General features: G+C 41.6%; 1 protein-coding gene across 3 annotated transcripts in view; it reads right to left on the bottom strand.

Moving 5' to 3' along the window:
* Positions 1–24,954, bottom strand: part of ralgps2 (Ral GEF with PH domain and SH3 binding motif 2) — a 74,643-nt gene that overhangs the window by 33,695 nt on the left and 15,994 nt on the right. For 2 of the 3 annotated variants that reach the window (XM_034881153.1, XM_034881155.1), the window contains exons 2-5: positions 18,669–18,781; positions 13,818–13,948; positions 12,262–12,369; positions 11,330–11,380 (exon numbers count right to left, since the gene is read on the bottom strand). In XM_034881153.1, coding sequence (XP_034737044.1) covers positions 11,330–11,380; positions 12,262–12,369; positions 13,818–13,877 — 219 coding nt within the window. In that variant the 5' untranslated portion in view covers positions 13,878–13,948; positions 18,669–18,781. Of the gene's footprint in view, positions 1–11,329; positions 11,381–12,261; positions 12,370–13,817; positions 13,949–14,064; positions 14,188–18,668; positions 18,782–24,954 lie in introns of those variants that run through there. The other variant, XM_034881154.1, reaches the window with a different exon arrangement.

Raw genomic sequence — 24,954 nt, 5'->3', positions numbered from 1 at the left:
ACCTAAAAGATTTTTAGTGGCGTGGCTCACATCAGTCTATTAGACACAAATGCACAGGGAAATAGGGTCCAGGTGGAAAACAAATGGCCCTTGAAATGACCCTTGGAAGGGCAGATGTGCATCAGGAAATAGAGTGGGTCGTCCTTTAATCACAAGGTCAACGGTTCGATCCCCTGGCTCCAAAGTGTTCTTGAGCAAGGCAGGCCCCACTGAATTCTGACAGGCCGGCCAGAGCCTTGCATGGCAGCTCCTCCACCATCTGCGTGGGATTGGGTTAATAAGCTTTGTCCGGTAAGGTAGAAAAGTGCTATATAAATGCAGGCCATTTACCATTTAAAGACTCCGTCCCAATTAGTTATGCCCAGGAACACCAACACCTGGATGTAATGCCATGAGCACATGGGCTATGTGATACACATTTCACTTAGCTGCAATGGGTGGTAATGGTGGAGGTGGAATTTTTGTGTAAAAGGTACAAATGCCACAAAAGAGAAGAAGCAGGAACCCATAAGCCGATGGAAACGCAAAACATGTTGATCTAACAATTTTTTTATGGGGTAGGAGATGCATTCATGAATGTTTGTTAAACCTAAAGGGCAGAATTGAGCACAATGCATTTTGTTGAAGAATGCATGTTGGTTAGAATGTAAGCAATGAAAACTCAATGGTACACTACTTTTTGCATTTTACTTTTAATAATTAGGGCTGGGCAAGTTAATGCGTTATTGCTTTAAATCATTATTAATTAACGCCGGCAGTTATTTTATTGCCTTTTTTTTATTTTTATTATTTCTTTTTATTAACCATATTATTTCTTTTATTATTGTAAAAGTCCATTGCTGACTACTGCCGCGCTTACCGGAAAAGAAAAGAATTGCCGGATAAACACACCAACAAACATGGAGAAGGGTTCAGCACTTTTACATGGCCATTTTCATTTCAGAGTTCTTCCAGGTGGCACAGTGGACAGAACCAAAGTCATTTGTTACCACTGCAAAGTTGACTTGTCTTATCACCGGAGTACTTCCGGTCTGAAATATCACCTAAATGCAATACACACAGTGGATACCAGCAAATCATTCAACAAAACAAACAGTGGTGCGAGGCTTCGGCAGCCTTTGTCAGATGCAGCGTGTGGGAGAGGTAAAGATAAACAAAGGCAAGAGAAGATAACGAATGCCGTGGCAAAGTGGATAGCTACAGACTGCAGGCCGATTAGCGTTGTGGAGGACGTCAGTCTGAAAAACATTCACAAAAAATGACGGCAGGTATGACATTCCCTCAAAACGCACCAATCACAAGAAGAATACATGAGTTATATGAAAACGAGAGGACTCAAAAAGTGACAACATTACAACGAGCACCCGCTGTTGCTCTCACTGTGGCCTACTGGACATCACTGAGTAACCATAATTACCTCGGAGTTCCAGTGCATTATACTGATGAACAGCGGGCGCTGCTTTCACATGCTCGGATTCTGTTTTGAGTGAGATTCTCCAAAGGAAATCCAGTATAAACATTGACTTTACAGACTAGTCCCCTGCACAGTAAATCCCAAATTTGTTGTGCTTCACATCACTCTAACAGGGACATGTGGTACTGAACATAGACTGGTTATGCTACTCCCTGATAAAAATAAATGATAAAAGTGAGAAATGATTTCGCTGTTCCCTCAGAAATGCAAATGTGCATCAAGAGTTACCAGAGAACAAAGTGATGTCTTCCAAATAATTATTTTGTTTTCCAACTGTCAAAAGCTAAAACTATTCGATTTACAATACAATACTTTTTTTTTTTAAAGCTGCCATTCCTCCCATTGAAAAAGTCAGAAGGGCGTTTTTATTTACTTTATTTGGTGATTGAAATGGTTGCGCATTCCTTTTTTTTGCCGATCGCCGTATCAATAAATCATTCCTGCACTTCTATTAATACCAGTCTTACAAATTAACAGCAGCTGTGGAAGCAGCAGCGCTGATTTTGGAACTTAGACACAGAAAAGTTCCAACAACACACAAACAGTCATTTCTTTCTGAGTACCAGGCTGGACTCTGTTTGGCCTCGGCTGCTGTCTTTAGCGATGAGGTAAAGACAGAGACCACACAGACAGACACTGCAAGGGGAACCCAGACCCTCCTCTGGCCCCCGAAGGCTGTCCGGAGGCCAGGGACACCGAACTAACCATAGGAAAAATGTTGTGCAAGCGCTCCTCCTTATCCCTGTCAGCCCGGACAACTTGTGCTATATGAACAGCTGAATCAGGCTGCAGCTCCCCTCCTGCGAGACTGAATGTCTGAAAACAACAACCTCCACCCAACAGCTCACATCTCCCTAACCTGGGCCGCATCAGGACAGCTCCATGCAAAGAGAAAGCCGTACGCATTCAAGGCAGCCGGGGGGGGGGGTAAAGCAGGAACATATCAAATGCAGATGTTAGGAGCAGACATTCATGCGTGGGTGGGGTGATGCCTCGGGGCCTATGTTGCCTGAGTCAGGATGAGGATACAAGGAGAGAAGAGTGGAAAAAAGATGAAGGGATAGTAAAAGACAACATTGTAGAAGACCTAACATCATCTTCCCACAAGGTTTACAAGCCTATGTGGAGCCTCTTCAGAGTCGGCGCGTGTTGTCTCTGTTACAGGTAGGTGGACACTAGCCCGTCTCAGAGGAGAGCTCAAGGTTTATTTAATATCTTTTTAAATAAGCGCATCCCTTCTTCCTGTCATCGTGTCAATCATTCGCCACACAACGTTGGTGGAGGTTTGTTTTAAACAAAGACGTTCCATAGTTAGTGGGAGGTGGATGTGTTTGTCTCACCCGCTCGGACAGGTACCTGACCACCCAGGTAGGCGGTGCACCCGATCAGAGACACACAGACGCTCCTATGCCTCCCTCGCTCCTCTGGACCGCAACGTTTCCACAACCTACAATGACCCTTCCTGGACTGCTGGGGCCTGTCTTGTAATCTAACCCTCTATCCATCTGTCCATCACCCTAAACTTGAAGTCTTTTTCACTCTATTGTTCTTCAGCTGTTGCGTAATAACCGATGCCAGTGCCTTATGTGCATTTAAGCAGCAGGGGAGCAACCCACAGCCTCTGCAGAAACAATTAAGATTTGATTTCCTTTCTTTTTTTCTTCTTGTGCTTTTATGGTCTCATTTCACACTCAGGCAACATTGACAACAGTGACCAAGCAGCTCTGTTAAGGAGAGAGTTTTAAATTCTGCAGTAAAACATCCGTCACTGCCAAGCCACAGACGGCCTGTCATTTCCACATGCTGGTCTGGCTCAGCAGCATTTACAGTCCTGCAGAGTATAGTAGCCACACTGTTTGGGTACGTATAGCTGACATGAGGGCAGTCGAGGAAAATTGACGTCAACTCATTGGCTGCACATTTAACTGACCTTGAGTAACAACTAATGACGTAAAAGAGCATTCTTTTGGATCTGAACAAAGATATTAACAAAAATCTGATTCTGAGCTGGTGAACTACACCAAAACTTCACCTAATTCAAAACATCTCTAATCTTAACCCTAAAATGACCTTTTCTTAACTTTTCTAACTCAATCAGATTTGTGTTGGATCTTTTGTTTTACAACCACACAGAGGAGTATTACATAAACAATGGTGCAGGCTGAATAAGATAACCAGCTGCAGCTAAGCCACAAATTGGAATGACCTCATATAAGATACCACAGCAATGCCTTTTGTTTTTGTCTTCATTGTAAATGGAAAACTGAAGTGTTGGGAATATTAAGGCGAGAGGCCCCACAGGCCAAGACAAAAAAGGCTGATAAAGAAGAGGAACAGGGTGGAAAAAGAAGGAAGATCAGGGGGGAGGAAGTGAGATCAAGAGATGGTTCGCCGCAACAAAAGAAGAGACAGTAAGGCTCTCTCACACCAACCCAGCTGACCTTCGGCAGAAAAGGCAGTCGGACTGATCAGTCGGCTCCTGTCTCTCAAAAAAGTGCCTTGGGACAGACTGAAGCGACGCCGACTTGACCGTATGTTCTGCGCATGCATGAGACGTGATGCGTCTCCATAACAGCAGGTGCCCCTAACTGTTGCCCAAAAAAATGACAACTGGAAATGACAGATAATCATCTCTAGATCTAGTACACACAGAGCACGCTGTCGTCAGTCATTGCTTTCATCAGAGAGTTGATAGTAGTCAAGAATCAAGGGATTGTTGCTGTCATGGAAGAAAATACGATGGCTAGGAATAAGATGCTGGCGTTGTCAGCTCCGGTTTTCTTGTGCACTGAGTCGCCATTCATGGAATAACACTCCACCAATTAGATTGGTCATTGAGTCAGTCTGCCCACTGACCGATTCAAAGTCAAATCGGCCAAAATGGATGCAGACAACTCCACCGTACTGTTTTACATAACTACAGCATGCAACTCTGCAAATAGTGATGTTTTACAAACAATGTAAAACAAAAGCTGTCGGTTTGTCAGCATGGCTACTTAATGTGCCCGGGAATGACGTCACCGGACCATGCCGGTGCTGTCTGCATTCTTTATTGTTTCTCCTCACTCAGCATTAAGCTTCTGAAATTGTGGCCCCCTGAACAGTATAGTTGAATAGACCTCCAGTAAGCTTTAAACCGTCACATTTACCATTGGATTAGTGAAAAGCTCTTTTGCATATCCAGTGCTAGGAACCAGAGGCAAGACCACCAAGCGTCTTGGAATTTGGCTATAAAATATGTTGCTTTTTCTAACGGAAACCTGTATACATAGAAAAGACAGGTTTCCTTTTTTTTTTTGTAAACATCAATAATAAATATATTTACTATTGCCGTTTACTATTATTTTCTTACTGAGTATGTCTTACCCAAATACTATTCGATGAAATAATTGGTAGAATAATCGATTACTAAAAGAATCAATGGCTGCAGCCATAGAACAGACTCGAGTCTCCGACCTCACCACACCGTCCGACGGCCGATAATTGGGTCGGTGTGTCGGAGCCTGTAGAGATATCCGAGGATGACAGGAAGGAGTACAACGGAAAATGCGCACAGCTGGGTCTGATGCGGATCTGTACTTCAGCTTGTAGTGAGACAGAGGAACCCTAATAAACCAAAATGTATGGTGCCACTGGTCTACAGATTTTCCCGTAAAGAAAGAGCAGAGGAGCAGAACAGAAAACACATGAACAAGAAAGGGGAAAAGAAGGCCGTTAAATGCATTATTGTCTCAGACCTTTCTAGACTATAGACCCTGGCAGGGACCCACAAGCCAGCAGCAGCCTCCGTTACATTGCTGTGCACACCATGGAAAGAATGACTTTTACAGGAGATCCTTTAGTACATGTACTCCACGTGATTCATTTCTTATGGTAGTACAGGCCGTGTGCCATGACTAGTAAAACCAGACAATGCATGTTCCTATACGAAGATCTCATAGTGCATTTATTAAAAATGAACATTACATTCTTAAATTTAATAGGGAAAAAAAATCATTTTTAGTTGTGGTACATGGACCCTAATATTCCACAAATCTGAATAATGGCCCAATCTAAATAAAAATGCCACATGTAAATGCCTAAATTGGAAGAGGCCCAATCCCAAGGAATTTCAATCGGGTTAGGAGAGGTGGTGTAAACCTTTGATAACACGTTCAATAGGGACTATTAGTGCCTAATAACCATGTAAAAAATATATTATTGCGCATGTTTGTCCCACGTTGGTGTAACATTAGGGGATGTTGCTTCAGGGAGGGAAAGACTTCACGGCCATTTAATCAGTGTGGATTTTAGGCCTGAAAACAAATGATTTACCAATTAACGTCACCTTAATTTACAAATAAAAAATATTTATTATAATACTCAAAAATCATTGAGTTCACAATAACTTTGGAAACAAAATGTTGTACTTTGTAAACAAGACCTAAGACTTTTAAAGTGCTGTAATGTTATGCTCATTTTCAGATTCATAATTGAGGTGGTACCAGAATAGGTTTATGTGTTTTTATTTTCAGAAAACACCATAATTTTGATGCAGTGCACACTGCTGCAGCTCCTCTTTTCACCCTGTGTGTTGAGCTCTTTGTTTTAGCTAAAGAGTGAGGAATCTCCCTACTATTCCAACTTGGTTAAGTACAGCTAACTTGTCAGATGAAGATTATGAGGGCGTGCCACGCTAGCAGCTAAGCAAGCACTTCAACATATGTTACAAAGTGACACACGTCTGTCACAGTAGTAAAGGCTGGACTACAGTAGAGCTGTTCGGAGCTGTTTGTGATCAGTGTTTTCTCTTTTTAAGACCTTTAAGACTCTGCGGGAACCCTGTGTTCTTGATGAGCGGATTCTGGCAGACTAGACGGTTCACAGCATGTGGAAAAAATGATCTTCCTCCAATCTTATCAGATCACATTGTTTAGCATACATGTCAACAGTTGAGTTCAAATCTCTAATCATAATGATTTTCATTTTAAGCGCTTTGGCAAGAAAAAAAAACTTGTCCGTGTTGTTTTACAGTCTCAACTGCCAAAACATTTTTTTTCTCCACCTTTCAGCAGCATGATGAATGTATATCGACCATCAAGCTGACAGGCTGTAGTGTGAGTGGGATTACCTTCTGTGTTTGTTGTGGCCCAACAAAGAACTGCATTCAATATTGTGTTAAGTCTCAGTATGACAGAAAACACAATATTCAAGTAAATGTTTTTTTTTTTTATCTCACAATCAGAGCTGGAAAACATTAAGCCTGCAGACGAGACAGGCCTGAGTATGTGAAACGTTACCTGCATCCAACTACAAGCCATCATCGTCTCACATGAGACATTCAATCTGTTCCGAGGATTTCCATGCCGGGTGTTCAGACATTAGAGGAACTGACATACTTCTCAGCGGTACGTAAAGTGCAATCCGATAGCTATTCCCTGAGAGCTGAAGCTTGCCAGCCAAAGCCACTAAATTACTGACTTGGCTGTTGTCATGACTGTGTTCAAAACAAAGACAATCCCCCTCCTCTCAAGTCCCTCTGCATCACTCAATCTCACTTCCCCCCCCTCAGCCTCTTTTTCATAAACATGCAGCTGTAGATCATTGCAGCACATCTGATTATGAAATTAGAAATGGTCTACTGGGACAGAAAAACAGAGAAAGATGAAGGGAGGTAAAGTCCTCCAACATTCATTGATTTCATCACTATTCCCTACACGTGCCCGTTTATCTCTCAGACATCATTCTACTCTCTCCATTTGTCTTGTCAGCTGATCTAGCCTTACTAGAGAGCTATCCAATCCAGTTCACTCTTTTTAAAACCAGCCAAGGCTACAACCCATTGGTAATCACTGCCTCGTATATCTAGATGAGAGAAAATGATTTAGCTACAAGTCCCTTGCATCCTCCCCCCCCCCCCCCCCCCCCCCCCCCCCCCAACATCCAAAGAACATATCAGCAACTCAGCGGAGGGTTGTTTAAACAGCAGTCTGCTCTGCATTATACATTATTTAACCATAAAAAAATAACTTCTGCTGCTCTCATCAATCATACACCCGACTCTGTTGATGCTCTGCTCAACAGCGCTCTGTCTATTTCTCTGCAATCTTTTTCTACTCTGGTCACAGACAAGAACCACGAGTATTGTGCTGACGTGGGTCCATTGTGTGTAGGAAGTAAAGAACAGCAACCCCCGTGCAAAAAAACCCATCTCATGAGCTGTCATTTAACATATTGTCAAAAGCAGATGTGTTTAGATTCTGTGTTTGTCTCTGTAGCAATGCGCTGTCTACTGGGTTGGAGCAACACGCATTCAAGCTCTGAGTTTTCTAACCTGGCTCTCGAGGCCTTTCCGATACCAAAGAGTTGTTATTATGCAATACTGTGTATAATCGTAGTTTGAAGAAAAGAGGATTGTATGCTTCTTGTCCAGAGGGGGTGGCCAGACTTTATACCATCTCCTTACACCGTTTTTGGTGCCTCTCCACCCACAGTTCTCATGTCATCTTTTAATGCTATTGTGACAGACACTTGTCTTTTCCGCCTCACCCAGGGTTTTTTGGCTAGACCTTTCGGACTACACTCCATACATCTGCTCCACATCAGCGTTGGAACACTTGAGTTAATGAGATACGCAATCCTGTCTGGGGTGAGTTTCCCCCCTCATGCCATAATGTCTCTGTACATCATATACACATGTTAAAATGTTGTAACAATGAGCATGCAATCACTGTTTTAGTCTCTCTCTCTCTCTAAGAGACTCTCTTTCTCAAACACACGCAAACATATCCGATTAAGACAGCTAGGATGTGTTTATGGAAAGGGGGGGGGGGGTTACAGGCTTAAAGACACCAACAGGCGAAGTCATAGCTAGTTTCATTCATTTAAACTATTTCAGGTAGTCAGAACAGTTATTGTTAGCGCTGTCAGTTAAACGCGTTATTAATTAGGTTAACGCAAACCCATTTGAGCAAACTTCGTAGTTTTTTGGTAGTAACGTTACGTTTTGAATGAGGCCTGCACAATTCAGGGAGAAATATGAATCACAATGTTTTTGCTTAGGATTGATATCACGATTCTCTGCCACTATTTTTTTTTTACCATGACAAAACAAATTGGCAGTACCAAACCAAGGTTATTATAGTTTTGCGTTTTTCATTAGTTTTTAAGTTGTTTATTTTTTCATTTCAATTAGTTTTAATACTTTTTTTATTAGTTTTAGTCTTTTTTGGAATATGGGTTATTGGTCGGGGGATTCGAAAAGGTCACAAAAAGTATTGTGTAGTAATAACTCAACAAAAACATAATACAATTTTAGAAATATGTATTCACAATGTATTCAACAATAACACCAGTACTATGTACATATGATGATGAGCACAGATATGTAAACAGTAAGGGCAGAATGTGTTTGACGTGTTCCAGGAGAAAAATTAATCAGTCAATAGACTAAAGAAGAACTGGGAGAGTCGATTACGAGTAAACATCACATTATAAACCTACATATTAACCCACATGCCCTCCCGCTTTTGGTGTTCCTGCGTATTTACTAACCAGCTATTGGGTCACAGGTGAAAGCAGCCTGTAGTGTTCTCGCTTCTGCTGTTGTCTCCGTCATGCTGCTGGCCCTACGTACCCGTACATCCATGCCCATAATGTTAGCTCCTTTACCTTGTTAAGCTAAGCTAGGTTAGCCTCCTTGTGTTCGTTTCTCAAATGTAGGCTACTTTCAAATTCGTGGAAGATTTCCTGTAATAAGCTGTCCAGATATTTTACCACCTTACACTGCAGGACACTTGCTTTTGTCTGACACAGTCGTAATCAAATAGGACTCTGCCGCTTTCTTCCAACTTTCGGTACTGCCATATATCAAATCAAAGACTGACTACAGTTCACTCTAAAAAATGAAAATCACTTTGTTCTATATGTAAAGGCCTTTTATCTGTTTTTTACGATTTTTGTAGGGCGTGTTAGGTCATTATTAATTGGACAGCTGAAGACATGAAAGGGGGGGCAAGCAAAGGCCTACAGGTTGGAGTCGAATCCCCGGCTGCTGTGTAAAGGAGTAAACCTCTGTATGTGGGTGAGCAGTCTGCTAGGGAAGCTCCCCAGGCACCCTGAATATGCCTTTTAGCCCCAAGTATGTCCATTGCCGTTTGTAATTAATGACAGCTACCATATATGTGCAAATGTAGATTTCAGTGTTGGAACATGGCATTTAAAGGGTGCTTAAAAAGCACACAAAAATGGGCTGTATGACAACACTGCACAACTCATATAGTCAAGCAAGTTATTTAATATTTTCCTATTCAGGCAGAGAGTCGAGTGAAACAGCAGGCGTGCACCAACACACACACACACACACACACACACCTGCTTTTCCAATTATTTGTCTGTGAGGAGGGCTAGGAGACGGATAGCAGTGGAAACTCTAGTTGAAGTTTAGTTTGTTCATGGCTATGTAGCTTTTTTCAAGACAAAAGCACCGTGAGAGCAGGAAAAGCCTCTCTAGTCTACTCCCACTTGCCAGGATGCCGTTGCGCTGCATACTGTACACTCAGCTCCTTCTTTCCCTCCAGACTGCAGCCTTGACCTCCCTGTCAGCCGTCACCCTCAATCAGGCCAGTGGCACCTTTCCAAAGACCTGGTCATAGCTCCCAAAGCACCCCCACCCCCCATGCACCTGACCCTCTAAATCTTCCCTAATGTTCCACATTGCTAGCCTAGAAATCCAGACCCAAATCCGAAAGAACAAGGGTCTGGCATTGAGTAATGAAAGTCGCCCATCGAGGGGTGGCACCAAGCGTGCTTTTAAAAATCTCATTGCACGCAATTGGATAACACTACGACCGATCACAACAACACACGTGGTGCCATATTCAGAGCCCCCATGCGCTTAGCTACCAGCGGAGCTAACTGGTAACCTATATTCAGCTACAACAATGTGATTGGTGCAGCCCAGATAAAAGTGCATAGTTAATGAGCAGCATTACTTGATGCCAGAGTAACTCGCTGAACAAATTCAAATTGTGCTCCCACGAGAACTCTGGATTTACGTGGTACCAAACTGCTACATTGGACTGAAATGCACTGACAGAAATGCAATGACACATTAGGCTTTTAAAACCCACTCAGTCGGTCAGTTAGTGAAAACAGTCAGAGCACAGGAACAAGTTTGCATTTATGAACTCTTCAGTCGGCCCTGTTTGAACCTGACCACGTGCAGTTTAAATGGGGCTGCAATCCAGACAATGTCAATAGCTAAAGTACAGAAACAGCAATACCCCTGACGAAAGCTAGTCAACATGATCTCAGTCAACACACACAATGACCATGTTATCTAAGTTAAATCAAAATGCATTATCAAGCATGCCTCTGTGTGTGTGTGTGTGTGTGTGTGTGTTGCACATAGAAGTCACACTGCTGTACCACACCACACTGGGTTGTGGTCTGTATGCTGCTTTAATAAGCCCACAGTGGCCAACCTTAAACACAGGTTATCCATGACTGCTGTCAGGAAGGGCCTAAAAGTCCAAAAGTGAGAAAGCATGAAATCACTCCGGCTCTCACTGAGTCAACAGACAAGGCTGGGTGAGACAGAGATAAATATTTTTTTCTGCATTATATTTGACTCTGATCACAGCTGCTGATAGAACAGCAAGGTACAGGGATTACCTATCTGTAAAGTGTCCGCTTTTGTTATGATTTGACACTCAATAACATTGAAATCTGTTATTGAATATTCAACATTTTTTTTCATGGCATATTTTGAGTAAAGCTAAAAAATAAACACAACTGTGTTGACTTCCCCTGCTAGATGACATAAATGAAGCTGTCAACACCTCTCCACTCTCTACAGAGCTGAGAGCAGCTCACCTCTGGCTGGATGGCTTTGAACACAGGAGCATCCATGAGCGTAATCTGGCCCTGGAGGAGACAAAACACAGCAGCTGTTAGACTTGCTCTGTTCAAACTGGGACAGACTGACAAAATGTAGTCACATTTGAACATAAATACCACTGCTTTTGCTAACACTGCTTATTTCCTATCAAGCAGACAGGTGTGACAGTGGTCTTTGTCTGATTGCATCTTTAAATGCAATAATATAGTGTGAAGAGATGGGAAGTGTTACACTTGAAAGAAAAGAGAAGATAAAGAGTGCCCTCTTGTGGTACAATGGTGCAGACAAATGGACAACATCAAAGCAAGATTTTCTGACACACTGGAGGATGATGAGGATGCTTTTATTTGATGTATTATGGGACAATCCCGAGAAATAACCAAAAACATAATCCCTCACAACGAGGTAGGTAGGGCTAACTTTATAATTGAGAGAGAGAGAGATATATATATATACATACACACACACACACACACACACACACACACACATATACATATATACATATACATATACATATATATATATATATATATATATATATATATATATACATACATATACATATACATATACATATACACATGTATACACACACACACACACACACACATATACCAATATATATTTTAGTTTTAGTTTTTTTTCATTTTCATAGTTCCCATGGAAAGTTTGTGCAGAGGCAGCTAGAAGAAATCTATCAAGGCCTGTTTGGCACTGCCAAAAAATCCAATTATTACTCATCCAAACCCTGACCTCATGTCCTCCTCTATCGTCCCATCTCGTCCTGTCTCACGTCAGCACACCACATGTGCTTACTGAACATTTCTTTTTTTTTTCTCAACTCCTTATGTAGATTATCCAGACAAGAACTGACAGAATGGCTGACGCTTAAAACTTCACTTACTGCATATTCTTCGGGAGTGACCTTCAGCACATCGAACACAACAGCATCAAAACTCTTCTTTAGGTCCGAAGAACCCTTATCGCTTAGAGACTCGGAGCTGCTGCTCTTCTAGAACACACAGAAACACACACACAGGGTTTGAGAGAGTTACGTACCCAACATGGTGTTGTAGCACAGCAGAAAATCAATTCATTTTTCAGTCAGAAAAATAAATAATCATACACAGGTTTCCCACACTTGCTTAAAAAGGGTAAGTTCAGAATTTTCAACCTGGACCCTATTTTTCCATGCATTAGTGTCCCAGTGACTGAAATCTTTGACATTGGTCCAGTAATGAGCAAAAGCGCTGTAACCGGCAGCCGTGAACTAAGCTGCAATGTAATCCTAAGGGGCAAATGTGCATTGTCAATTTCTGTCCGATAAAAGTGCTGTTTTTTTTCAACTGACGGTCTCAGATTGTTATTATAAGTGTGTGACATAATTACAGAAAGGATTACTATAGAGACGTCGCCTTCTTGTTAAGAGCAGTGATTGTTGGAACAGTGGAAAGACAATCCTAGACGGCTTTAATTTGTTTCTGTTAACTGTAAATTCTAATTCTTCTTCATTCTAACCCCAACCAGCCCGTCAGACACCGCCTACCAAGAGCCCGGGTCTGTCCGAGGTTTCTGCCTAAAAGGAAGTTTTTCCTCGCCACTGTCGCACTGTTGCTTGCTCTGGAGGAAACTACTAGAACTGTTGGGTCATTGTAAATTCTGGAGTGTGGTCTAGACGTCCTCTATCTGTAAAGTGTCTCAAGATAACTCTTGTTATGAATTGATACTATAAATAAAATTGAATTGAAATTGAATTGAAATTGAATTAAGTGTATTTGACAATAATATACTTACGGTTTAAATGAAGTCTGGTGTGTTGAGCAATAGCATTTTCAGAAATGTGTCATGTTAAACACAAAAAGGATGGTACTCTTTAACTAAAAGGTTAACCTTTGTAGGGATCCTTTCTATCATGCTGTCAGACACTTAGAATAACAATCTGAGCCTGTCGGTGGCAAAACAAGCACATTTGTGGACATAAACTGAAGGTGCGCAATTGCCCATTAACGTCACATTGAAGCTTGTTTCTTGCATAATAGTGGACCAATTTCAAAAGATTGATGTTCCCATCAGTCACTTCAGACATAAAAAAAAGGTAGATAAAAAACAAAATTACCCTTTGAAACAACAAATCCAAGGACTTTTCAATAACTCTCCAGGCCCAATTCGCTCCAAGTTAATGAGCCAGCACGGCATTGTTGGATTACTGTTCCAGCAGTGAACATTTTTATAATGAGAACTAGCCAAAAGCAATTTAAAAGCCCAATGTCTAGTTTAAAAAATCTTTCAAGACCGTGGTTTTGGCCCCTCAAATTCCCAGCAACAACTTTAAGGAGTTCAAGAACCTGTGGGAACCATGCATACACTGAACGTTCAGCGTTGCAAAGTGCTCGGAGGAGAAAGCACAAAATGAATTTTGAAATAAGTGTGTGGCGTTGTGATCAGTGGGCGTGGCCTCACCTCAGAGACCGTTGCAGCGGTGGTGGTGATGCTTGATTGGCCATTAGGGAGGTCCATCATTTGCACACCATCTAGCTCTAGCGCACTAGACCATTCATCATCCTCAGCTGCAGCAAAGCCCGTCCGGCCCTCTGAAAACACACACAGAATATGCCATAGTGAGTACATTTTACACCACATCTTGACAATAATCTCCTGCAAACATATGCAGACACAATGCTGGGCTTGTAACAGTAACACCACCTACTGGTTGAACTAAATCGTTTAGAGTATTCAGGCTCGCCTCATTATTACAGGCTACCAAGTCAACCACTGAACTGAACACAACCTCCGAAAAAGACAGAACTTAAGATTGCGGTAAAAGTGTTAACAGGTTCAGCGATTGTCCCAGCAGGCCTGTGAGTGCAGTATGGACGAATGCTTTCACAGCTTGTCACTTACTACACACCAGAGAGGACAGGACACAAGGAGCTTAGGCTGAGCATTAGGAAAAGATCTGTTGTGAAAGGGGTTTGGAGAAAGCAGCTGTCAGTTGGAGCCACAACACTCGGCAGCTTACACCCAACACTGGAGTGATACTGCATGTGAATAAACCTTGGATTTTCCTGATGATTCTGTCTATTCTAGCAGCCTCTTCTGAAAATCTCATTGTCTGTTAAAATAGGCTACACTGAGGAGGTACTATCTACAGTGGAAAACAATCAGAATAAGAAAGGGATTTGTTACTAAGTAACAAGGAATATGCTTTAGCAACATTAAGCATTAACATGAAATAAACAAATACAAATGTATACAAAATAGCTTATTAACAGAAGAAAAAAAGGGGCTGAAAGGTTTAGTGCAGTCTGCAAACATGTTTAGGAATGAGCAATAAGTTTAGGACATACAGTGGGGCTCGAATGTTTGGGCACCCCAAGTGAAAACTTGTATTAATGTGCATGAAGAAGCCAAGAAAAGATTGAAAAATCTCTAAAATGTATCAAATGACAGATTAGACGACATTTGTATTACATGTCACAAAAAGTTAGATTTTATTTCCATCATTTACACTTTCAAAATAACAGAAAACAAAAATATGGCATCTGCAAAAGTTTGGGCACCTTGCAGAGTTAATACCTTGTACCCCCCGCTTTGGCAAGTATCACAGCTTGGAAACGCTTCTTGTAGCCAGCCAAGAGTCTTTTAATTCTTGTTTGAGGTATCTTCGGCCATTCTTCCTTCCAAAAGTCTTCCAGTTCTTTGACATTTCTGGTCTGTCTGTCACTCACTGCTCTTTTAAGGTCTATCAATAGATTTTCAATTATGTTGAGGTCAGGAGATTGTGAAGGCCATGGCAAAACCTTCAGTTTACGCCTCTTGATTTAATCCACCGTGGAATTTGAGGTGCTTTTGGGATAATTATCCATGTGCAGAAGCCAACCTCTCTTTACCTTCAGCTTTTTCACAGATGACATCAAGTTGGCGTCCAAAATTAGCTGAAATTTTATTGAATCCATTTTTCGTTCTACTCGTGAAATGTTCCCTGTACCACTGGCTGCAATACAACCCCAAAGCATGATTGATCCCCCCCATGCTTAACAGTTGGACCAAGGTTCTTTTCATTTAATTCTGTGCCCTTTCTTCTCCAAACGTACCTTTGGTCATTGCGGCCAAAAAGTTCCATTTTAACCTCATTGGTCCACAGAACTTGTTCCCACAATGCGTCAGGCTTGTTTATATGTTCATTTGCAAACTTCAAACGAGGACGTAGAAGAGGTTTTCTGCTGATGACTCTTAAATGAAGATCATACTTGTACAATTATCTCTTTATAGTGGAATGGTGTACCACAACTCCAGTGTCTGCCAGGTCTTTCTGGATGGATCGTGCAGTCAAACGTGGGTTTTGACTTGCTTTTCCTCACAATCCTGTTCTGTCTGGAATTTTTTATTACATTCCGAACAGAGGATATTGGCATCTGAAAACCCTTTGCTATCTTCCTTATAGCCTTCTCCTGCTTTCTGAGCATCATCTATTTTCAGTTTCAGTTTTCTAGACAACTGCTTAGAAGAACCCATAGTGCTGATTGTTGGGTCAAGGTCAGATAAGTCTGGGCATTTAAAACCTTAAGAATGACATCACCAGGTCTTTCCAGACAATGATTGAGAACAATCCATGACACTCTCAGGCCTCAGCTTTCCAAAGGGGGTGGTGCATGCTATAAATTCTGCGGGGTGCCCAAACTTTTGCAGACGCCATTTTTTAGTTTTCTGCTATTTTGAAAGTGTAAATGATGGAAATAAAATCTAACTTTTTAGGACATGTTATACGAATGTCTAATCTGTCATTTGATGTCTTTTGGAGATTTTTCCACTTCTCTTGGCTTCTTTATGCACATTAATAAAAAGAAAATCCTGGGGTGCCCAAACATTCAAGCCCCACTGTATAGTAGTATAGTGTATGTGCAGTGGGCAGGTATATAGTCCTAGAAAGAGAAGGGGAAAAAAACTGGTACAAAAAAAATTAGTCGAGCAGAGCCATTACATACAGTGAAAATAAAGCGAAAAAAGACAGATTGAGAATCTAAATATGTACCTCTGTCACAATCGGAACCTACCTGTGATTATGTAGACAGATGGAAACACACCAAGATTATTTAGCATTTGAAGATTACATGCAGCGTGAATGTAAACCTGAAGGCTCATATTCTACATCATTTACAGATAGACTGAAATTTCAACTAAAATTTCAACTGCAAATAGTTTCCCAGGATGATATTTTAATATATTTCTAAATATTCCTCTCTGCTCATGAAAATACCTAATATTTGCCAAAAGCACACAGAGTAAGAGTAATTAAAAAAAGAAGAAGCTGCTAAGAATACTGAAAGCCAACGAAGGCATCCCTTGTGTACTTAACAATGCAGGACTGTGTGTGTGTGTGTGTGTGTGTGTGTGTGTGTGTGTGTGTGTGTGTGTGTGTGTGTGTGTGTGTGTTTTGGCTGACTTAGGCTCATGCTGAAATGACCTGTGCTTTCAGAGCCATTAGCTGACTTCCACAGTTGCATTCTGCTAAGCCACAAGAAAACACCACTACATCATGTCAACTACCCTCCTATTGTTTGAAAGCAGTGCATAACTATAAAGGAAGCAATAGTCAGTATTCAGTGGTCTGTATTTTCAAGTCTGTATGTTGCTTTATAAAGTCCTAAGTCTGTTATTACCTTACCTCCTGGTCTGATACCTAGGTACAGCATGTCTGTGTCATTATGTCTGTGGTGCCTCTGGGTGTAAAACGTCACTTGGGAGTTTTGTCTACAGTTCCCACAAACAAACACACAGCCAATGCACCACACGAAGGTGTCCCACATAAATAGAAACTATCATGTTTCATTCAAAAATAAAACATTCTAAGTATATCTACAACTAAATTAGTCATCTACAACTAAGCTTTACTAACAAAGTTTGTTGGGCTCCATCTATACTCCTGTGTATCTCAAGGCTCTCACACACCAACCCGGCTGACCTTCGGCAGAAAAGGCAGTTGGACTGGTCAGTCGGCTCTTACAAAAAAGTGCCTTGGAACAGACGGAAGAAACGCAGACTTGAGTGCACAATCTGCATGTTCAATAGATAGATAGATAGATAGATATTTATTGATCCCCAAAAAATGGGAAATTACGGTGTTAGAGCAGCACACGTACATCAGTCACACAACACAGAATGTAAATATAAATGAGATACTAGGAAAAAATATACATACATTATACATTAAATAATATCAATAATAATAATAATAATAATAATAATAATAGGGATAAAATAATGCGTCTCCATAATAGCAGGCGGCACTAATCTGTATTGACTCCCAAAAAATGAAAACCAGAAATGTCGGAACATCTTTCTAGATCTAGTACACATAGAGCACGCTTTTGTCAATCATAGCTTTCATCAGAGAGTGTTGATAGTCAAGAATCAAGGGATTGCTGCTGTCATTACTCGCTGAAAGAAAGGAAATACGATGGCTAGTAATAAGAAGATGCTGGCACTTTCAGCTCTCTGGCTTTTTCTTGTGGAAGAAGCACTGATTCCCTAGTCAAGAGCTAGCACTCCACCAGTCAGATTGGTCATTCAGTCTGTCTGCCCGCTGGACGATTCAACAAGTCAAATCGGCCCAAATGGATGCCGGTGAAATTGCGGTGGAATTTTTACTTGATAAATTACAGACAGATGGCAGATTCGCACAGGATGAAGATCACAGACCGCCTCCACAATTATTACAAATTACTAGAGGTGCCCAGGTTATACTTGTCCTATTTGAATAGGGCTTTACACAATAAGCAACCTATAGTCCTATTCCTGAATGTGATGGGTTTGAATTAGGGCTGGGCAATATATCGATATATATCAATATCGCGAAATGAGACTAGATATTGTATTAGACTTTGGATATATAGTATATCATAATACGATAAGTGTTGTCTTTACCTGGTTTTACAGGATTTGTTACAGTGAAGTGATGTAATTTTCTGAACTTACCAGACCGTTCTACCTGTTCTATTATTTGCCTACACCCACTAAGTCATTAAATCATTTCTGGAGAATATTTATCAACAACCTCATTGTGTAAATAACATTTTGTCAAAGCATCAATAGTCACCCATACAATATCGCAGTATTGACATTGAGATATTTGGTCAGGAATATCGTAATATTTGATTTTCTCTATGTTGCCCAGCCCTAGTTTAAATGTAATCATGTTAGGAGGATAAAAAAACAATTAGCGTAAAACCCTGCAGACACGGACACACCTGTGCTGCAACCACACACACTTTTAAATGAAAGTTGTCCTTGCAGAGACAAGGCCATACTTACGAGTTGTGTGTCAGATGTGCATGGTGTTGCAGGTTGAGGGTAGCTTGTTGTTCAGTATTGCTGTCTCGGTCTATCGAGTCCCGTCTTTCTCTCAGGCAGGCTCCTGCTGCTGTCTGTATGATCAAAAGAGAGCCAGAGAGGAAGGCAGAATGAGAACATGAGGAAAACCCACGCTCACATTAGAAATGAACATTGCCAAAGATCCAAGAGCTGGTCTGAATATGTGTAGGTGCTTAACAAACCATCAACCATTGCATTGCCAAGATCTGGATCTTCTATTCTAGTGGGACCTTTGGTTCAAATCTAACGGTCAGTTTTAGAAACTTTCAGCTAGGCCCGCACGATTTGGGGGAAAATATGAATCACATTTATAGCTTAGAATTGATATCATGACTCTCCGATGCAATTTTTTTCTCCCAAAGCGTATTGTTTATTGCACACATGAACCATGACAAAACAACAGATTTTTTTGGCACCTATAGCACATTGCGCATCACCACAAGCCTGTAAACATAGAGGCTTCAATGAAGAGAAGGAGAGCATTACAGCACTCAGGATTTTATACAGTCTATGTATAAAACTTACAGAAGAAAGCAGTAGCGTCTGTGATGTTTCTGCTCATCAACTAATCTATTAACCAAGTCTAATATTAACTAAATCTGAAACCACTACAAACTTTGGTATTAGGAAAAGGCTGGGTCAGTTTTGAACAAACGTTGCTGGCATTGCCAGCAAAGACAGGTGCAACTCTACCAGCCAATCAAGTGTAAATCCCATCATGCTCTCTGCCTCTAGACCGCTCAGATGACATGACTCACATTAGCCAGTAGGTGTCTCACTAGTCTAAGATCCTGTGTGTTGGACTGTGTGGGACTCTGGCTGGCTGAAGACAAAAATGCTTCACGCTGGCAGACTGCAGTTGGCCTTTAGCCATCAGGTAGGGGCCAAGATCTTGTCATCCTCTTCAGGCTGTTGTTATGTTGAGGAGGGTACAAAGCTCAGCAGCAGAACAAACAGCGGATTAAGATTTCCACATTTCCCCCTAAACTCTAAACCATTGCTGACGTAAGCCATTCTTTCAAAAGATCTCATCTTACCAAGTAAACACCATCCCAGAGCTTGATAACGAGCAGCACATGTTTGTTCTAGGGATATAGCATTTCTTTGGACACAAAGAGCTCACATCTATAGTCTCTGTGTGTCACTGTCGCACAACAAAGTGTTGATCGGAGTAAACCGCCTGTTTCTGCCCGTCTGCCGTGAGATCGCCGTCTGTCTCAGAGCTCCCTTTGGGGGTAATGATCCCAGCCATCCTGGATCACATTACATCTTTTAACTTTACAGCTCCTTACAACGCCCACACCTCCAGCTATGAAAAAGCTTGAAAAACAGCAAGAGACAGCACCCCCTTTCTTCTGAGTCACTGCCCTCCCTATCAAACCCTCAACAGCCGCAGCTCCCAATGTAACAGCCCCCCACCCACTTTCTGCTCTTGACACTATCCATGCACCTGACAGTGTTCATATTTGAAATGTGTACGTGCTATGTTTGGTGGTGACATAATTCCACATGAATGAGTCCTCATGATATACTTACCGAGGTTCAAGTGTGGGGAATGTGTATATGCCCAGCTGAAGGAGTAACGTGCGAGTGGTGACGTTGGTTGTGTGTGTGTGTGTGTGTGTGTGTGTGTGTGTGCGTGTGTGTGTGTGTGTGTGTGTGTGTGTTTGGATGGCCTGACAATGATTCAGCATCACTAGGATAAGACTTAAGGGGACATGACATGGATTAGAGAAGGAAGCAGGGAATAACAGAGGAAGAGTGACAGACAGCGGAGTGATTCATGTTGGAGCCTGTAGCTGAGGTTGTGTCGCTGTTAAGACTCAATGCACTGGATAGCGAGTGCCGTGGGATCGGCTGCCTCTCCCTCCCTCTATTCATGTTGTTCCGCTGTGTTTTTCCACGTAGTTCATACTGCCGTTCAAACACAAAGGGAGCTGGCAGCCGTGTTACTGAAGGGCACAATGAGTATAAGCAAGTGTTTTGTGTGTGTGTGTTTGTGTGTGTTGTCGCGCACATGCCGGTGTATTTGTGCATGTGACAACACATTCCACATGTTGCACTGACCTTTTACATTCCTTTCTCCAGTGGTCCCAAAACAGGTCGGCACCACCTCTATTTGACATGCCCTGTCCTCCTTCCGCTGCTCATCGCCTGTCTTTTTCTTTTCACCTCGACATCATTTCACAGTAGAAATATTTTGTACCTTTTAAATGGATTAATAGACAATAAGGATATTTTCCAGAGAGAGCATAGATCGCATATGTGACAGCGTTTGTGGCAGTGGAGATAATATCATTACTTGGAGCAATTACAAACAAGTGGTCGATTATTGAATTATTCGATCGACAGATAAATTATTTAGCAACTATTTTGAGAATCGAATCATTGAAGGGATTTTCAGTAAAAAACGCAAAACATTCTCTTATTCCAGCTTCTCATTTGTGAGGATTTGCTGCTTTTCTTTGCAGTCATGTGAGATGGTTTAAGTAATTTTTCAAGGCAAAATGCCAACCATTTGATAGCTCCCATTTATATATGAATATTGGTTGGTTTTTCTTGTCTATCCAAAGTTATAAAGCGGTTGTACAGGCCAAACACCATGCAGTCATATGCTGTTTGGATGGATTTGTAAATTAGCAAGGAGCACGGCAAATATATCATTAACAACGTTCTCCTGGAATATTGATTCTACCCAAATGGGAACATGAACTTATGGGTGGTAATAGACTGAAACTTTCCCATTAGGCTTCTCCTGACCAACATCTGTGACAGCAGCTGTTCCTCCCCCTTGGCACCGCTTTTTTGATGTAAGAAGTATAATAAAATGTTTAGAAATTATCATTCTGTTATTCTGTTAGCAAATACGTAACCGTGCATCACAGATGGTCCTATATAAGAGAGACACCGTAAGAACCTGGCATTAAGCCTTGATCTCATTTACTTACAAGTGTACACGCTTACGTTTACTCACTACTCTGTTTCAGTCCCACCACAAGGCACAAGCTACCACATGCACACATTAACAAAGGTTAAGCGTGGGTTTAGTGTGTGAGAGAGGGAGGGACCAATTGTGTGTGTCCCTTTACAGAACTGTACCTCAAGTGTGTTCAGGGAAAGGTCACAAGATGTGAGTCTGCCAAAAAAAGGATCAGATACAGTATGTGAGATGTGTTCAGCATTAACAGAGTGCTGTGTGACTTCAACAGCTTTGACAACTTTGCCTGCAGGAAAAATCCCAGAGCAGAAGATTTGCAAGCGTGCAGAAGCAGCCCGAGTCCGAGGAGAAAGTTTGAGCACAAGCAAATCCAAGCCCGAGTACTGATTATTTGAGTGTGAGTGCAAGGTTTAGAGGGAAATTATTATTTAATAATAATTAAATAAATATAAAAATTTATAAATAATTATATTATTACAAAATCTGAAGGTAATGTCAGTGAGAAATGCTCTCAAAAATTGAAACAATGCGCTCTTGAATAAAGATAGGAATGTAACTCCATATGGATGCCTTACAGGGGCGCTATGCAGTTCCGACCACTTCTTTGCTGTTTTCTCGTAAGTTTCTCTATAGAGCTCCCCCTACAGCGTCAGAATAGATATTTGGCAGCTCTATGTTTACTTGTGTCTGACGTTTCCTCTTTCTCTGTTCCTCTGGCAATGCGCTCCTAGCTTTCTGCTTCTTTTTTGCCGGCTCAACCATGACGACAGTGTGAAAAACTCCATTGCTACCTTGTTAACCAGTTCCTGATTGGGCGTATGCGTAAGCAGTTCATTATATCGCGAGACCTGATATCACGCAAAACTCCGGTGTCCGGTGACTTGCCGGAGACGACCACCATTCAAATCGAAAAAAGTCTTATAACCATTCCAATGACTCTGAAACTGTTCAGTTAAGGTAAATTAGGCTTAAAAAATAGTTCCCCTTTAAAATAAAATCGGTTGCACAAAACAACATCAAGTTTGCTTAAATATTTCCTTGAAATATAAGTATTTAAGTTGTGCTCCTTTTCTTGGTCTTATTCTGAAGGCATCAATTATGAAACTATTGCACAGACCTCAGCAACCAAAGTAAGGAAGACTACCACGCGGACAACGGAAACTGCCTTAATGTTTTATCTTAATCAAGGACACCTTTTAAGAAAATTTCTCAGCTAAAGGAAAAATGAATCATTTTTCATCAAGTGTCAAACGTGTGTGGTGCCCCTGGCCTTATCCCTGCACAACTTTATTAAAAAATCCATTTATTTTGCTCCATTGTGCTTTCTGATTACATTTACAGTACCTCCTCTTGGTCTGTCTGTATAACGCATGCACTGTAGAGACACATGCTTGCCGTTTTGCCTAGCAGCAGCAGGGCTTGATGCATTTGAAAAGCATGCCGCAAATGCACCAAAGTCAGGGAACAAAAGTAGGGCAGTGTGTTGAGCTGAGCAGTGAGGAGTCTGACATCACAGCCCATTAAGCGGTGTCTTCTTCTTCTCTTTCGTACTCTTTTGTGTGTGTGTGTGTGTGTGTGTGTGTTTGCGTTTGTTAGTGTTGGGCAGTATATCGGTTCACACCGAATACTGGTGTATGTTTTCGTTACCATATTCATTTTTAATATACCGCCACACTGGTGTATTGGATTAAACAACGTTCGGAATGCTACGCGGGGCGGCGCCACACCATTTCAGACAGACCCCTTTCAATGCTGCACTTCTAAACCCAAATGGTCACGCCTCCAGTCGCAGGGTAAACAGTAATGCTTTGGTGTTACATTACGGTGGAGATGGATAGGATAGATATCAGAAGTTCTGAAGTCGAAGTTGCAGAACTAGTAGAACATGATGGGGCAGAAGGACTTGTGCCAAAAAGGGGAGCCGTGTCTGTTGTTTGGAGTTTTTTTTTTGTGGAGCCACTTTCAACAAACATGACATTAAAACATTTCTTTTTATATTCTGACAGTACTAAATACTAAAATAAGGCATTATAAACCAGGATTTGCTCATACCGGCCAGCACAATATGTGTGCGTGCGTGCGTGCGTGCGTGCGTGCGTGCGGGGCAGCCAAGGGAACATGACCAACAGGCCCTTCACACCATCACTTAAAATGCTGCTGATGTTCAGATCCTTCTGGAGGCCAATAAGTATAATGGTGGTCATATAATAACAATAGTCAATAATGAGCGGCCAGAGACAGCACCACGGTAGTTTGGACCAGTAGGAGTCTCATGAGTATAACTGTATGAGGGCAAGGGGGGAAACAAACAGACTGCAACAACAGACGTAAAGCTTTGTACATAAAACCCATGTTCTGCATATACTCAAATTATGAATCCAAGTTTTTGCCCAAGGCTCTCACACAGTTCTTTTTAGAACAGGGTGTTTTAACACACACACACACACACACACACACACACACACACACACACACACACGACAGGTTTATAATTCTGAGAAATCACATGGTTTGCCAACACAGCTTACACCACACTCTAGAGTCCCTGTTGCTTAGTGAATGAGGCTCTATCAACACAGAAAACACAGTGAAAAGAAATAGCTCGATTCCAAATACACTATTAGACAAGAAGACGGTGTAATTTAATGAATTCATATCATTTCACAGTGAAAGCTTCTTCTTTTAATAAAGACTCTCACCACCCTGACAGTGAAGCAGCTGTGCTCTACCCTCACATACTGAGCCATCAGTTCATGAATATTTAGGCCCGTCTTTGACTGAAAATAAGCATGATCTTGTGGAAAAAGGCACCCAAGGACATAGTGCGTCTTAAAAAGCTTGAGATGAAGCACAGCAAAAGGGGAGGACCAGGGCTCGACATTAAGGCTTGTCCGGGAAAAAGTGGATTTTTTTGTAGGGCAAGTGGAAGAGAAATGTTCTCGCCCCACTGGACAAGTTAAATCTCAAACAAAATGTTACTTAAAGTTATTTGCCACTCATTTCGTCTATTAAAACTATACCGATTTGAAACAAATACATTTTATCCCCACAATCCAGGACAACGGACTGCTAAAGTTAGACCCGTTCAGCTTATTCTCTGTAATTGATGCAGCATAAAAGCAAGGGGGAACCAGCCAGCCAGCCGCTGTCAGTTGGCTAACGTTAACTTGCTAACTCCACCTTAACGTTACCCCGTCGCCATATTGTTAACAGTAGGGATGTAACGATATTGACGTTATCGCGCTATCGCGGTGGTAAACGTGTCTCGATATCGTCGTGGTTGGGTTA

Source organism: Etheostoma cragini, chromosome 9, assembly GCF_013103735.1.
Source record: "Etheostoma cragini isolate CJK2018 chromosome 9, CSU_Ecrag_1.0, whole genome shotgun sequence".
In the NCBI taxonomy this organism is placed as follows: Eukaryota; Metazoa; Chordata; class Actinopteri; order Perciformes; family Percidae; genus Etheostoma; species Etheostoma cragini.
This window is presented reverse-complemented; position numbering and strand designations above follow the sequence as displayed.